Raw genomic sequence first — 16,494 nt, 5'->3', positions numbered from 1 at the left:
TTAAAAACAGTGACTTATCTTAAAACGTGTTCAGTTTCTAATCAAATTGGGCCTTGAAATCACATATTTTAAGTTTTAACATATTAAATAAAGGATTCACAAAGTACTAGTTTGATATTTAACATTATAAATAGTTGTGGCTTCTAAATATGGCTGCAGACAGACAAAGGGAAAAGAACAGCTAACAAAATCATTCTTTTTAATTTTCAAACTGTAAACAAAACTTTCATTTATATAGTTCATCATTCACAGAGAAAAAATCTGTCCAGGTTTAACTTGTCTAAAGCAACATGATCATACACACTCAAAATTTAAATAAATATAATAAACAAATCAAAAAGTGCCACATTTTTCTCTTAATTTGTAATGGGAGTTAGAAAGTCTTTTTATGTTTCAGACCTACTGATTTTACAGATTTCTTTTCTACAGAAGTCCGAACACTTTGCTTTTTTTTCCATTAAAATATGAGTTTGTTGAACAGGTAAAAAGAAGAATATGCAATTAAATTTGGTAGCCGTCTGAGTATTTCTGGTTGAGCATGACATTTTTTGATCCTATGGGGAAAAGTTTAGATACCAATGGTTTTACAGCAAAGACAGAAGTGGTAAATGTAGCGGAATGTTCCTTTAGTCAAAAGCCCAAATATGGAGTTTTGACTCGCAGGCCAACTTCATTGTCATCCTTCTTCTCCATTGTTTGATGCTTCGCTAAACGGATCTCTAAGCGTGTATCGTTGGAATATCCCATGCAGTGGAAGTTTATTGACACCGGGTAAGTTTGACCATGACTGAAATGCTGCTGTAAACATAAATCAGGTTGTAATCTTTTTTTTTTTTTTTTGAGCTCGCGGAGGAGCTGCTCGCTGACGCAACGGTTAGAAGCTGTCATCGAAGCGCACGAGACAGAATAGCGTTAGGCTAACGGGAAGAGCTTCATACTGTTTTTATCGCACAACTGTTGCCTATTTTGGTTATTATGGCAATAATGGCATACTCTCTGTTAAATATCTAAATATATGTATTTAATAACAAATCGGTGAACGCATTTCTATAGACGCATTAAACTGACAAAATAAAGGCATACCGCAAGGCTTTTATTTTAAAGTAGAAGCATTTAATATTCTCTATATCTCAAAATAAAACAGTTGCTTGGAAATAATTATGTATTATAAACGGGTGTTAAATCAAAGTAGTTGTTTCCAGAGGCGGATTTAGTCATAGCGGGGTCCTGTAATGGGGCCCCGGCTTCCCTTTTTTCACTCCTAATTAACCAACAACACCTGTTTGTAGCTTATTGTTGTTTCATAATACAACTAGATCTTGACTTCAACAATGTTAATTAACTACAGGAGCAAAAACAACTTTGCTAAAGTAAATACAACTTTCAAATTATTTAAGAAACTAGCCGAGTTTACCTTGCCTTAAGTGAAGGTAATAATCCCTGTGTTAACTCACAAGTTATCTAAAATCAACTAAGTTTATTTTAGAAAGCAGAGTTAATTTTAGCTTACTGCACCAAGATCAGATTTCTTCCTGTAAATCACTGTAATGGACCCCATCAGACAACATGATGTAGGCTGAAGGATCTAAACAGATACTGACAAATACTAGCAAAACACATGGCTCGTATTAGAGCCATTATCCACAACTAGAGAAAGCATGGAACAGTGGTAAACCTTCACAAGACTGGCCATCTAACCAAAATTACTCCAAGAGTGCATCCATGACTCATCCAGAAAGTCACAAAAGAACCCAACATCCAAAACACTGTAGGCCTCACTTGCCCCAGTTAAGGTTAGACAAAAAACTAAATCTGAAAATCCCCTGATGTCTAAGCATCTGTTTTTGACCTTAACTACAAGCTTGCTTGGGTTACTCAACAGGACCATGATCCAAAGCACTAAATAACCAACAGTAAAACAGAATAAATGCTTTTTAGTGGTCTAGGCAAAGTGTATGTCCTTAAACATGTAACTCATGGTTGAAATTTGATAAACGTGGCCAAGTTACAACAATTGTACAAAGAAGAAAGGGCCAGAATCCCCCCACAGTGATGTAAAATACTCATTAGTTATATTAGTATTAAGATGGGAGGTTATTAGCTGGGGCTCCAGGGAGTTGCCCACCTTTGTGTAATTAAGTCCAACTTCATCACCCATTGTAAATCCCACGCTCGTTGTTGCTGGAGTTCCAGATGACGGCTTTAACCTCAGTTTGTACTTCATTATTAACATGTTGCCATCTTCCACTGCTGTGTCGGCTCTGTGTCACTTTGCATCGCCTGCTGAATGCAGATTAGATGTGATGGGATGTGAAAAGCGAAGTAAGCAGCTGGGACTTGAGCCGCTGGCTGTGGTTTTACGGTCTCGGTAACGTCGCCTCTGGTTAGTAGCAGGTCACTTTTGTGTCTGTTTGTGGTTGGGAGCCGACATTAAGCTTTTAATTTCTTTGGGTTTCATAAACATTATGAAGAGAGCGGTGTTGGCGTAGCGGTCTGTGTCAGCCTCAGTCGAGGCATGACTCACAGGTCCCGGCTTTTTAAATCACGGAAACAGGAAGCATGTATTTGAAGAGCTACGGCGAGTAGGAACATAATGGATCCTGAATCTATTTACTGGGACACTGAAGGGCTGCTGCAAGGAGCGACGGAAATCTCAACAATCAGAGATCCTATGGTTTCAAATTCCAAAGTTTGGGATTTCTGGATAAAAATTTCCAGACTGTAAGGTTGTGTGCGAAACATCTGCCTTAATCTCTTTTATGACCCCAGCTGTTTCAGCTTTACTGTTGTGTAACCAGACCTTGACCAAGGACTCTTGTCCTTCCAATGGCCTGATTCCTGCTACTCAGAACCTACAAAGATGCACAAGGCTGCAGCTATAAAAATAAATTAAACTGAGCTCAATAATTTACATTTTTATGATTTATTGTTTTTCTCTTTTCTTTGTTTTTCTACCAAAAACTGGGTGACAAAAATCTTCAGTTTGGCGTTTTGGTCTCAACTATCCCGTTTAGTTTGGATAATTTTTTACAGTTGGTTATGAGGCTGTGGCACTAATTTCTCCTGACTTTCAGAAATGCCTTCTCCTAATCTGTAGGTCAGAATGTCTTGAAACCGCTGTGTAATCCTCCGATTGTTCACTCTGTTGCAGGTGAAGGTGTTCATGAGGTCACGGCCCATCAGCGCAGCACCAGGATGTGATGTCACGGCAGTAGCTGCCTGCCTGTCTTGTCCAGCTTTGTGTTTTTTGGGAGAGGGGCCCCTCGCTCCCACCCAGAGGACAGGACATGTTTGAAGCGAAACCCCGGACGGTGGAGAAGAAGGAGTCGAGCACGGAAACAGGTCAGGAATTATTATTTTTGCTTGGTTTGACTGATTTACATATGAGAGAGAATAAAATCTTGTTTTGTACATATTTTAATGTTTCTGACCTCAGATTAGCGGGTATAAAATATGTTTCTGCCCCGCCTCCCCTCAGTGCAGTATGCCGAGTCTCTGGGCCAGATGCTATTGTTAGCTCGTGTCCCAGTAAACCACATATTTGCTCAAGTGGAAGGTCATTGACTAGTACAGTACCAGACCCAAGAGAGCACACCCACACTGATTCACATAAACTCCATAGCAACAACACAAACGTACTTCCTGTTGCTCTACAGAAGCTGGAGCTTCTTCTTTTTGTGAACAAATTATGGCCTGTTAGGTGTTGGAGACTTAATTTAGGTTACACCAGTTTAATTAGGCAAACAGAAACTGTACAAAGGCAATGACAAATGCAAAATGTCTGCTTTAGAGCCAGTGTTTGGTTTTCCCAAAGTAGGTTGCTATGGTAACATGGTAGCACTACAAAATCACGGTTGTAATGGTACTGTGTGTCACTGCTGTAATTTGATGAAAATGTGGAGACATGGTGAGAAAAACCATTCATCTAACAGCTTAGTCATACATCTAAAAGAACTGCATTATGGGTAATGTTGTTGGTTTAAACTGAAGAGTGTTTTTCAAAGGGTGGTTAAAATTAGCAATGGTGTGATTTTTCGCTTCTGAAGGCGAGATAAAACGCAATATTTGTTTTCACAAATAGAATAATCACTCCAGAAATATGTGTTCATATCGATATACACATACTTTTGAAAAACGTATCATGATATAAGTGTTTCATATCAGTTGATATCACTAATCGTTGATTTTTTTTTTTTGTTTTAAATATCTGAAATCTACAGTTTTAAACAGCTAAGAGGTAAAACTTAAAATTGCTGCTACTCAAGTTACTCAACAGGTTGTTGTTAGGTAACCACAAGTTACTCAACTTGTGGTTACCTAGCATCCACAAGTTGCTAGATAACTAGCAACTTGTGGTTGCTAGGTAACCACAAGTTACTCAATAGGTTGTTGCTAGGTAACAAAAGAGCGAGTGAGTCAGCTGATTCCACCAACATTTCTCAACTAATTGTGAAAGCGACTAAAGCAGGGGTGGCCAAGTCCAGTCCTCGAGAGCCACCATCCTGCAAGTTTTAGAAGTATCCTTACTCCAAAAGATCGGGATCAGCTCTACAGAGGCCTGATAACGAGCCATTCATTTGATTCAGGTGTGTTGAAGCAGGGATGCATCTGAAAGTTGCAGGATGGTGGCTCTCGAGGACTGGACTTGGCCACCCCTGGAAGCTTTTCTTATGCCTACGTTTCCCAGAATTCTGTGCAGTTCAGTGAACATTCCATCAGATGTTTCATCTATTGATATTGGTCACGTGTTTATCGCGATGTATAGTTATTGATTTATTGCCCAGCTGTAGGTGCTGCTCCTTGTATTTTGTAATTCTGAGTAGATTTTGATATTGGAAGCGTGATCAGGATGTGTTCCTGGTTTCCAGATGAAGGACTGGGCAGCAGCGGGAGGCACTACACCTCCAGCTCCCTGGGCTCGTGTTCGGCCGGGTCCGGCTCCCTCTACCTGTCCGACAGTCAGGACTGGGTGGTTTCCCCCAGCTGCTCTCCAGACGAACCCCCCACACAGATCAGCTCCATCTCTCCAATGCTGGCCGAAGAGACACTGCGCTACATGAGTAAGGCTGCATCCGGCTTTTCTTCCAACCACTGTGAGTGTGTGTGTGTGAACTAAAGAGGAATGCACTGACCTCACCAGAGGGACGCACAGAGGCCAGAGTCACGAGACAGAGTCTAACTGGGGGGAGTTGGGTGAATGTGGGACAGTAGGGAAGGAACACGGATAATGCCGGGTTTAAACGTCCAAAATGAGGAGGAGTACGATGCCGACGCTGTGGAAGGTGAGCCGTTAGCATGCTGCTGCTTCCTTGTATGTGTTAAATTTGTCAGCAAGGTCAGGGAGGGCGCTGCATGGAAAATGTTTGCTCCTGAGAAAGGAAGCAGGGAAATCTCAAACTTTGTTTGCTCTCCAATCAAGCAAGTGGTGCAGGAAGTGAGTTACCAGTCAAAGAGACAACTTCCTGTTTTCTTCACAAATGCAACAACTGCACATTCTGCATCAAAACTGTTTTGAAATGCAGTTGGCAATAAAACCAGTGAATAAAAACTGCAAAATTACAAATTAGGCAGTCTGAACTGAAGATCCATGTAACATTTTTAAGTACAGAGTTTTTATTACAGCTTGCTCCGACTATTAATAGCTCTGAAAGGAGGTCCGGTGTGCTATCAACGAACAGACACGAAGAAAACGACTTATGAACTATATTTAGAAAGCATCACTTCTAATTAATACACAGCCTTATTAAAATATTCACTAATTTGTCTTTACTAGTGTCATTTTTGCCAAGAGCAAAAGTTGGAAGTAGGTTCTCTGATTTGATGATTCGGACTGAAAGCATGCTAGAATGGCCTAGTCAAAGCATAGTCATAAATCCATTGAAGAATCTGTGGCAAAATTTAAAAACGAAAGTAGAGTTGAAGCAAGGGCTCACTGATGAATCAACCCTGATTTTCTGTAATTTTGAAACTAAAACTGATCTTGTCTGGTCTTAAAATTAGCTACTGTCCCATTTTTTTTTCTGCTGAGAGAAAGGGAAACTTTTCAGATTAAAAAAATAGAAATCGGGATTGGTAGGTCAGGCTTTTAAAGATCGGTGATCAGTCAGAGCTGCAATCGGTTCACCCAAACAGCATCTGCAGGGAAAAGTTTAACCCTGTTTCAAAACAAACCATAATTTGACCCCATTTTATGACCTGATAATTATTTATACTGCCCTTTCCACTTTCCTCTACATTCCAGTTAGTTTATTGGTACCAAAGGTCCAACCAGGCGTCAACCGTTGTGCTGTGTGAAACTCATAAATGTCAAAGCAACGCAGCTCGTTAAGCAAGAAACTGTTGAGTTATGCAATTCACTGTGGCCAGAGTCCAGCCATCTTTATTCACTGGAACTTAAGAAGTAAACGCGAGATTAAACATGATCAAAACCAGACCATGGATGTGCATCGCCTTGACCACAGCGACATGCTCCAGCCACGAGGTAAACAGATATGTGTGAGCGCACGCTGCGGCCATCTTTCGAGGTTATTTTCAGCCGGTCGGACCCAGAGGCTCGGATTACCGAACGGCGCTCTCATCTGATTTAATCTGCTTTTATTACAAAGGATAGGAGAGCTGATCCGCTGCCCCACTTTGTCCTTAATCATTACTTTCTATTATCGTTTAGCTAAAACTGTGTCAGTTGTGCTAATATACGGTCATGTTTGCACTTTAAATCAAAGGAAATGATTATAGTGCTCAAGTCCAGCGTTGTTGGAGTGTGAAGCTGCTGCTTGTCTTTAAACAGGTGGAGCTGGGGGAGCTGTCTGTGCAGCGCTGCTGACTCTCGCTCAGGTGCTAACAGCAGATCGGACTAATGAGTAGAACCTCAGAGCTCCAGAACGCTAATGTGGTTTATTAAAGCTTCTGCTTCCACTCCTCGTTTCTTCTCGTTAGTTTCTTCTTTCTGCCCAACAAGTCTCCTTTTAAAGGTTGATTCAACAGTGCTTTGCAGAAGTCCTAGATTTTACGAACCGGGAAAGGTTTAGCGGAAGGACAACGTCTGCTCTCTTTGTTCAGAAACAAAACTGAAAAGTGTGGCGTACATTTGTACCTTTTGGTGCACTTACAGCTGCAAATGTTGTGAACTCCCATCTGTTTTCATTCATGTTAGATTTCGTCCATGTTTTTGTTGTTCCCTTAGATGACCTGCGACAAACTACAAGTCAAACTTCTTCCGATTCATAAACTATTTTCCGGTTTGTCGCAATTCTGCACTACTTTGTTTGGCTGTCACATCAAACCCCAGAGTTGGGTAGTAACTAGTTTGGAGTTTGGAGTGAAACTGGTTTTACCTTGAATACCTTTTTTAAAAAAAAAAAAAAAAAAAAAAAAAGGTTTTAGGAGTATTTTTACTACGCTGTTTACTTGAGTGATTTTATTACTAAATATCTCTACTTTTACTTGAGTAAAATTTCTGGATTTTATACCCACTGAATGAAAAACAAACATGTTTTAACCAAAAATCCACAAGACAGACACACACCTGCAGTTTTTGTTAAAGTTTATAAGTTTTTTATTGATTTGGAAAAATTTTATTTTGCCTGATTTTGTTACATGAATTATTGTCATTTTCATCCTTAAAATACCAAAATTTCCACTTAACTTTATAATTTGGTCCATCTGATTGTGTAATTTTGAAATATTAAATGATTGATAATTTGGTCAGTCACTCAGTACTTGAGAAGACTTTCTACCAAATACTTTTATACTCTTATTTGAGTAAAAATCCTGGTTAAAAATCTGTCAAATCCTGATTAAAATACATTAAAGCTCATAGTTGTAACGTGTTGAATACTTTTGCAAAGCACTGCGTTCTTCTTAAACTGTACCGTCTTTTTCCCCTTCTCTCTCTCTCTAGCTTATCTTGCTTTGGAGCCCTCTCCTTACTCCCATCCCGGCTCTCAGAGCCTCTCCAAAGGTATCCCTCTCTCCCCTTCCTGCCTCCTGTTACTCTGAAACTTTCTAATTTAACATCGTTGTGAAAGTGGCTTCGCTTTCCCTGCACTTGGAGCCATTTTTTGCCTTCTGCCTGTAGAGAACAGCAGGAAATGCGCTTAGATCTGTTTGGTGTGTCTTTTATTTGGGTGTGTTGCGAGTAGACAGAACCTTTTGGTAAATAGAAAGTAGCATGCTAGCCATTCCTTAAGTTTGGAGTGAAACTGGTTTTATTTTGAGGTGCATGAGTGTAAGTTTCGGTTGCATGTGCATGCTAGATGACGTGGAAGCTAGCTTACGGTGATTTTTAAAAAGCTTTTTCTCCCTCAGTCCTCGGTGCCAATCGAGTCGAGCAGATGACCAAAACCTACAATGACATCGAAGTGGTCACCCATCTTTTGGCTGAGGTAGATATCCCTGGATGACAAACATTTGTCAGCCGGTAACCGTAGTAACCTCCTGCGTTCTTATTGGACAGCGAGACAGAGATCTGGAGCTTGCGGCTCGGATTGGTCAGTCTCTTCTGCAGAGAAACCACCTGCTGCAGGAACGAAACGACGCCGTGGAGGAGCAGCTGGCGCAAGCAGTGGACCAGGTAACTCATTACAAATTATGGCACTGGAAATCATAACGTTTAGAGAATGAGTCTCCACATTTACGTCATAAAGGAACTAAATGATTGAACTACAGAATTATTTAATCAGTTTCTTTTTTAACCTCATTACACATAGAAGCCACATAAATCTCAAATAACAGCAACATAGTTTAAATTTAAAGTTTCCCAAAAGGCTTATTTGAGATGAAAATGAAACCTTTTAGCCACAAAGGATAGAACAAACCTACATCTTTCTGAGAATACAATTCCCATGTTGATGCATGGTGGTGGCAGTATCATGCTGCTTGTATGTGAATGACTTTTGCTTATTTTCAATTTTTTTTCGGCATGTTTCAGTTCACCCAGCAGTGGAAATTAAATGTACATAACAGTTTCATCTGCATAAAACATGCTTGAAACTTACAAAATGGCCATAAAATCTAAACTTTTTATTTTGTTTAACCCAGCTCCAAACAGGAGTTTAAAGTTTAAGCTGAAATCTGGTTAAGATTATGTCTCTAGAAAGAAATGGAGCAAAATTTTCAAATTCAAATAAAATATTTGACTAAATTTGTCCAGTCAAATTACAAGGTTTTCTACATTCCAGGTTCACCAGCTGCAGCATGAGCTAAACAAGAAGGATGAACTGCTCCGGATCGTGGCCAGCGCCTCGGAGGAGGGGGAGCAAGACCCCACCGTGTCGACCCCGCAGCAGCAGCCCCAGCTGCTGGGGGGGGCTGCCGCCGTCGCTGCGCTCGGCCAGCTGGAGCAGCTGCAGAACAAACTGGAGGAGCTGGAGGAGGAGAACCTGGCACTCAGGTCTGAGGTACGGAGCTCCCAAGGTGGAAAAATTAAAGAATTAAATGAATAAAAATTGTAGATTTGTTCCAAAAGACAGTGTTTTTCTTCCAGGCATGTCAGCTGAAGCGAGACACCATGACGTACGAGGAGAAGGAGCAGCAGCTGGTCAGCGACTGCGTCAAAGAACTGCGTGAGTCGGCATTGATCTAAACTATTCAGTTATAGATGCATTTATATTTGTTTGATTGTTTCAGACACTGTGGTGGCTGAACCTCGTACTGATGCATCTTCCTCCTCACAGGCGAGTCCAACAGTCAGATGGTGTCTCTAACAGATGAACTGTCTCAGAAGAACGAAGAGCTGCTCAGACACCAGGAGGAAATCGCTCAGCTGCTTTCTCAGATTGTGGAGCTGCAACACAGAGTGAAGGAGGTGAGAGCGCCTGGATTTTAGAAGCCTAACCCACATAACGACCAAAAACTGGAGTAAAGACGTGCTCTCTGTTGGTTCTCTGAAGCTGGCTCTGGAGAAAGAAGAGCTGAGGATCCACCTCCAGGCCTCCAAAGATGCTCAGAGACAGCTGACAGCAGAGGTACACATCCAATTTTGTGTTCGCATTAGTGTTGCAAATATTTTAACTTTGTAAGTTAATCCTGTGTTTTTTCGCTCTGGCAGCTGAACGAGCTGGCAGAGAGGAACGCAGAGTGTGTGGAAATGCTCCACGAGTCGCAGGACGAGATCAGAGACCTGCGCAGTAGAAGCAGTCCCTCCTCCGGGATGCGACGACATCTGTCATACGGCCTCTTCCCCATGGTAAGAAAACGACTTCCAAATCAGACATTATTATACATGTAAAAATGATTTTAGTTGGTCGATTTAGGAAATCTTATCCCAAACAGGAATCGTTGGCAGCAGAGATCGAGGGTTCAATGAGGAGAGAGCTGAGCATTGATGAGGAAACAGCCTTTCAAGACCAAAGGTTGCCTTTCTGAATATTTATTATACTTACAACTCTTTATTTCAAGCATTTTAAGCTTTAAGACATAAAATGTATGTAACGGTGTCATCTGCATATATTAGAAATGTGCTCTGCTCTGTACAGTTTCTAGAAAACAATGGTTTTGATTTAGAGAGATTGAAGGTCTTGCACTAAATGTAGCGAAACAAACCGAGTGAAATGAAAATGTCAACATGTAGTGGCTGGTTGGTGCCAGGAAGACACAGGAATTTGCAATCTTATATTTTGAAGATTTGTTTTAAAGAAGTGTTTTTTTTTTCTTGAAAAATTTGAAAATGCTGAAGTGAAGCAGTGTTTGGTTTTTAAACAATCCTGCGGTTTTAGTGTGATGCTCGGGAGGAGTGCAGCAGATGTCACGGTCAGACAGTAGGGAAGTCCCATCAGACAGTCAGTTCCCAAAATCACACAACAAAAAAAAAAAAAAAAAAACTTGGAAAAGTTCAGTCCAACCCTGCCAGACGGTGCACAGGGTTAAATGGATTACTTGTAACAACGTCATCTGCATATAGTCGACGTTTACAAATAAGAAAAAAAAAAACGTTTTTATTTTTCCCTGTCAGAATTTCTCTAAAGAGAGTCTTCCAAACAGTCCGCTCGGTCAACGCCTCAGCATCTCGCGCTGCTTTGGCTACCCCGCCCATCCCCGGTTCTGGACAGAGTTCTCTAGTGATGACCGCCCAACCTTTCCAGTCAGCACAAGGGTAAGAAACCTGTATCTGACCTACAGTCAAGACATAATGACATATCCTAAGTCGGGATGTATATCTTGTTTGCAGGGACGAGGTACAAATGGGAAAGCCAGGACTACCAGGAGGAAATGACCTCACCAAAGCTCTCCATCGACTCTCTTTAAGGCGGCAGAACTTCCTGTCTGAGCGTCAGTTCTTCCAGGCAGAGCGTGAGAAGAAACTGCAGAATCAGACGGGGGCAGAAGCCGACGGCGAGGGCAGCGACTGCAGCTCCCCGATGGGCAGCGTGCTCTCCTCCTTTTCCAACCTCTCCGATCTCACAGTCGGCTCCACTGTTTTTAAAACCTTCCTGCCGGAGAAGCTTCAGATCGTCAAACCAATAGAAGGTAATGTTTCCACTGTCGCTATTTTTCATCAAAAGAAAATTTACGTTCTAATAAAATTTTTAAACAAATAATGTATTTTCTACTCTTTCGTGCGAACACTGACGTGTGAAATAGAGACACTGAACAACAATTTAAAATGAGCTGAATTACATTAGCTTGATTATGCTAACTGGCTAGTGAGCAAAGATCACAATTTAGGAAACTGCTATTTAAAACAGTGGCCATGTTATTAATTAATAGATGTTGGTTCAGACATTTTAATCACTTTTTGAGCTAAATGTCAAAGTTTGCATCGTAACTTTAGCTTGTGAGCTGTTTAGTTTTTACTTCAAAATATAAAAGTATTCCCTACACTTAACTTATTTTTGTGTAATGTTAAAGCCTTATTCCAAACTTAAAATTCTATACACAAAATGTCATAATGACTAAATATAAATTTTAACATTTTTGGAGGCTTTACTCACCTTTGATAGCGTTACGGCCTCTGGTTGTCTTCAGGTTTTCTTCATGGGTTCAGTCAAATATGGTGGGCAGCATCAGTACCAAGAGATTTTTAGGTTTTTAAAAAAATCGATTGGAAATCCAGACCCACCAGTCTACTCAAGGAAACTGATTGTTCCTGAAACTGTGTGGCTCTACAGACAGATTCTTCCTTGTTTAGTTTCTGCTCCAATATGCACTGTCCTTTCCAAATTTAGATCACGTTATGTTTGTCCTCAGGCTCCCTGACGCTTCATCACTGGCAGCAGCTTGCCCAGCCTCACCTGGCCACCATCTTAGACCCGCACCCTGGGGTTGTGACGAAGGGTTTCAGACCCCTTGCTCAGGATGCCATGTTCCAGCTGTCAGACATGGAGGAAGACGAGGAGGCTGAAGAGCACAGAGAGACTGCTGCCCTTGAGAAAGGAACAGCCGAAAAGGGTAAAGAGGAGCTGGATGAGGAAGAGGAGGAATGCGGGATAACCTTCAACGTACGCTGTTCATCCACACCTGAGGACAGAAACCATCCTGTTGCACCTCTCCCCTCGATCCGATCAACATCACCTGGAGCGCCTTCCACTTCCTCCTTTGTCCCTTCGGACCTCTATTTGACACCCAATCACGTCACAGAGAAATCCAACCAATTGGCTCTCCCCATTCCAGGAGCTTCTACAACTACTGTCCAATCACAAAGTAGAGCTTCCACCTCAACAACATCTTCTTGTGGTACAGTTCTTAAAATGTTAAGACTTTAATGCGACACCATCACTGTGAGATTTTCTCATGAGTTTGTTTTGTGTTTAGTCCAAAACCCAGGAAAGAGTCAGAGCTCCACCTTCTCGACCTACACCTTCACAACCTGTCGTATTCTCCACCCTACTGACATCACACAGGTCACACCAAGGTAAGCCAACTTTAGACTGTGACAAAGAAAATAAGGTAAAACATCAGATTTGGAAGCGCTGTTTTGAGAGAGAAGTTGAGATAACTCTAAATTCAAAGTCATTTTCTTGACTTCTTTGTGTTTTCCAGCTCTCAGTCGTCCATTTCAGCCAACACGCCCAGCTCCATGAGAACGGGTCCCAGTACTCCGGTAACTCCCTGCAGGCTGAGTTTGGGCGACTCCTTCCCGCCTCGACGCCCTCCAGCTCCCCCATGTGGTCTGGCCAAACTGGTCCTAGAGAGAGGTATTTCTGCACAAGTTTCCACTGATGTACCCTCCCCATTGCCCAGATCTGCTCCAAGGCAACCCCTGTTGCGACTCATGCCAAGCACACCGCCCAACTCCCCCTCTCACTCTCCCACTCCCTCGCCCTTGCCTATGGAGCCTCGCCAACATCCGTCTGACAATTTTCTAGCCTCGCGGCCTGCAGAGCTTTTTCTCCAAGATGTGTACGGGTTGAATCTGGGCCGAGCCCCACATCCTGACCTGCCCAGCCCTTCCCAGGAAACCCCCAGCCTCTCCTCTTGTTCTAAGCCAGGCCGCGACAAGGCCAACCCACCCAGCGTTAGTCTGGTGGAAAGACTTCGTCGTTTGGGGTTCACTAAGGTCCTGCACAATTCAGAGTCTGACACTCCAGTGCCACACCAAGAGTCTGCCACGTTTGTGTCGGCAGGCGGTGGAAGTCTGATGGACGGCCTGCGGCGCAATCAGAGTCTCCCGGCGATGATTGGCGCCAGAGCAGGTAGTAAGTCAACCGGACATCCTCCTCATCCGACCTCCCTGGCTATCCCCCCGCCACCTTGGGGAAACCTTAAAGAACGACGCCGGCATCTTGCCTCCATCTCGCACCCTCCAAGAAGTTCAAAACACTAAAGGAAGGAGCCACACATCGCTAACACCTCCACTTACTCCATTTCCTTTCTGCCTTTTGGAGAGAGGAGTCAGGGAATCAGCAGGAAGAACAGTCCCTCCTTTTCATGACGCCGGTTGAAAGCACAATTGAACTCAACTGTTTTTAGTGATGCTGAGTTTTCTCAATGTACTCATCCGACATGACGCTTGGCCTTAGCTTGACTCTTGCGTTGGGTTTGCATTTCAGTAATTCTCGTGAGACTCTGGATGTTCAGGTGCAACTGGAAGCAGGATTCCTTCGTAGTCAGAAAAAGGTCTGGAATTTGACCTCAGTATCTTCCCAAGTCAGGATAATTTGAGGAAATAAACAGTTCGGAAACTTTTTTTCTGCAGACCAGACTTTATTCCCAATCCTAATATCTAAAGATTCTTTCTCCTTTTTACTGAATACTCTCTTTTCATTTCCTCCTTTCTGCATAAATTTCTTTTTATTTTGTATCCTTTTCCCCTCCTTGTATCTGTCGCCTCCTTTTTACCTTTTTTCCTGTATTTTCTGTAAAATCAATGAACGTTGGCGTGTTTATGTTTTAAAATGAAGGTAAACTTTGAAAGTTGAGCCTGGAAAAGTATGAAACTTCTCCAGTAAAGTCATAGGAATCCTGTGAGGGAGTAAGTAAAGTAAACTTGTAAGTGTCTGAGGGTTTGTGGAAGTCGATGAGAAAGAACAAGGAAAATGTTGTGAAAGAAAGAAAGTTTGTTTTTGTTGGATAATTAGGGAAAGCGGTGACCCAACTGAACAACTGAGCATCCAGAGTCTCGCTGTTCCAAGGGCTTGTTCTGTAATCAGCAAGAAGAACTGTAGAGCAATATCATCCCAGCCTATAACCCCGTAAATGCTGATTATGTCTGCTTCTAGAAAGACGAGCCTCTGGTGTCGGTGGAAGAGCGATCCTACTTGCTTTTATTACTTAAGCGCCAGCTAGAAGGCTTAAAGCATAACATAAAACTGCCAATCTAATCCTGTAGTCCAGCCATGCCTGTAAACATACCAGTGTTGGGTTTATTTTTACTGTTAATATACCTTAACTTTTCCGTCCGTGTGGTGTGGCAAAAGCATCTGCATGAAAAGCAACATTGCCTACATGTCCCAGCATGCATCTGGAGAAAAGGTTAAAGCAAGGCTAAAACCAAAATAGACGAAATTTTAAAAATAGGGAAGGAGTAATGGGGTGTGGGAGGGATCCGTTTTTCTTCAGGTTTTTGTGTTTTGTGTGTTTTTATGAATATGAGGCCTTAAATAGAGGCAAGCACTGTTTTCAATAAAGTTTGTTGCTATGTTTCAGTTGCACTTAGTCGGTTCTGGGGATCATTGCTGAACTAACCTGAACATATTTGATTTTTCTCAGAAGTCAGCTTCAGACTAAAGGGAAAGGGAAATGCAGTACCAATATTGGCCAGCAGGTGGGAGCATTTCCCACCTAGAAAGTACTTGAAATCAGCCATGTTCCTAAAATGCCTAAACATTAAGTCGTATCTGCTCTTTTGTTTTATAGCTAACCTTTACCGACATCTATATTTAAATCCTGACATTAATGAAAACATGTTGTCTGGTAACGATATAAGCTAATAATTTAACTAATGTTGCATTTTTTTTCCACATAGAGGGAATTCATGTGTATGTGAAAAAAACTATTTTTGTTAAAAATAAATATTTCAGGCTTGTATATGTTTGAGTAAGCATTGTGAAAAGGAGAAAATGACATATGATGGAGGCATGAGTATTTTCATTTTTTCCTTGTAAAATTAACAGTTTGGCTTTGTGGCTTTTGATGGATTAACCTTCTAAAATATAAACAACTTACTGGTGTTTCCCAGCTGTAATCAGGATCCTATGTTGTCTCTTTTGTAAAATAAAGCTGCTGAAATTAAAATGTCTGGTTTATTATGAGAGGTTTGATTGGGGATGTGTAGGAACTTAAGATAAAAGGTGTAAAGTAGGCCTGTCACGATCAATTTTACTGAGCGATTGTCTAAAAAATTACTGCAATAAACAATATTGTTTTAAGACCTTTTGACACTGATTTAATGGAAATGACTAATAATGCATGTGATTTCCTGCCATAGATATACACTTTATTTTCAAAAGAACACTAAAACAAAAACAAAAATAAAATGGATTCTCAGTCTCCATTAATAAAAAATGTACTTGAATAAAAAGTAAACATGAAGCCAAAGTGGAAATAAATACTGCATTCAACCAAGAGTGCAGATTATGAAGTCTGTATACTATATTGCCCTTCAGTAATCACTAGATTTAAATAGAGAAGATGGGCACATCCAACTACCTGATATTAAAATTGGTTAACTGGACTTGTAGCCATTATTTTGGGCTACAAGTCCAAAATAATGGCTGTGCGGCTGGACACCACACGGCACGATCGAACCCGATCGAATCGTTATACCTAGGATTTCTGTCGGCTAAAGTGTGGTCTCAGGTTTTGAAAATGGGCCGACAACTTGTGTAGTGTGCGCTGGACATTACACTAAGGAAATAGGAAGGGAGGGTCAGTGGAGAACACCGGAGTTGAGCCTTTTTTCATTCAGTGTCATAAAAAGGCAGGAAGAGACGATAAAGCCGATAATTAAAATGAGGTCGATAGGTTTAATTTATCGTGCGATTAACTGATTTATCGTTTATCGCGACAGGCCTAGTGTAAAGGCGTTTGTTTTTACAACTGGTAGCAGCTGATTAA

At 41.5% G+C, this 16,494-nt stretch overlaps 1 protein-coding gene across 2 annotated transcripts; it reads left to right on the top strand.

Moving 5' to 3' along the window:
* Positions 1-665: 665 nt before the first annotated feature.
* trak2 (trafficking protein, kinesin binding 2) lies at positions 666-15,089 on the top strand. 2 transcript variants are annotated; one of them, XM_007577707.2, is made up of 17 exons: positions 666-771; positions 3,152-3,342; positions 4,869-5,060; positions 7,901-7,960; positions 8,308-8,384; positions 8,456-8,572; positions 9,180-9,398; positions 9,485-9,563; positions 9,675-9,805; positions 9,891-9,965; positions 10,049-10,186; positions 10,273-10,352; positions 10,952-11,092; positions 11,168-11,466; positions 12,187-12,672; positions 12,751-12,850; positions 12,979-15,089. In XM_007577707.2, exons 2-17 carry the CDS (start codon positions 3,288-3,290, stop codon positions 13,760-13,762), a joined length of 3,033 nt encoding a protein of 1,010 aa, XP_007577769.1. In that variant the 5' UTR covers positions 666-771; positions 3,152-3,287; the 3' UTR covers positions 13,763-15,089. The 2 variants fall into 2 exon arrangements, with proteins under 2 accessions (XP_007577769.1, XP_016519358.1); XM_016663872.1 differs by lacking the exons at positions 666-771; positions 3,152-3,342; positions 4,869-5,060 and adding an exon at positions 5,087-5,282.
* The last annotated feature ends 1,405 nt before the right edge of the window (positions 15,090-16,494 follow it).

Source organism: Poecilia formosa, unplaced genomic scaffold (assembly GCF_000485575.1).
Source record: "Poecilia formosa unplaced genomic scaffold, Poecilia_formosa-5.1.2 Scaffold451, whole genome shotgun sequence".
Classification (NCBI taxonomy): domain Eukaryota; kingdom Metazoa; phylum Chordata; class Actinopteri; order Cyprinodontiformes; family Poeciliidae; genus Poecilia; species Poecilia formosa.
The sequence above is the reverse complement of the archived record's forward strand: the minus strand, read 5'-3'. Positions and strand labels throughout refer to the sequence as shown.

Coding starts and splice junctions, on each gene's coding strand:
- trak2 (XM_007577707.2), top strand. CDS start 3,288: ATGTTTGAAGCGAAACCCCGGACGGTGGAGAAGAAGGAGTCGAGCACG. Junction 3,343..4,868: donor GGAGTCGAGCACGGAAACAG/GTCAGGAATTAT, acceptor CCTGGTTTCCAG/ATGAAGGACTGGGCAGCAGC. Junction 9,966..10,048: donor AGAGACAGCTGACAGCAGAG/GTACACATCCAA, acceptor TCGCTCTGGCAG/CTGAACGAGCTGGCAGAGAG.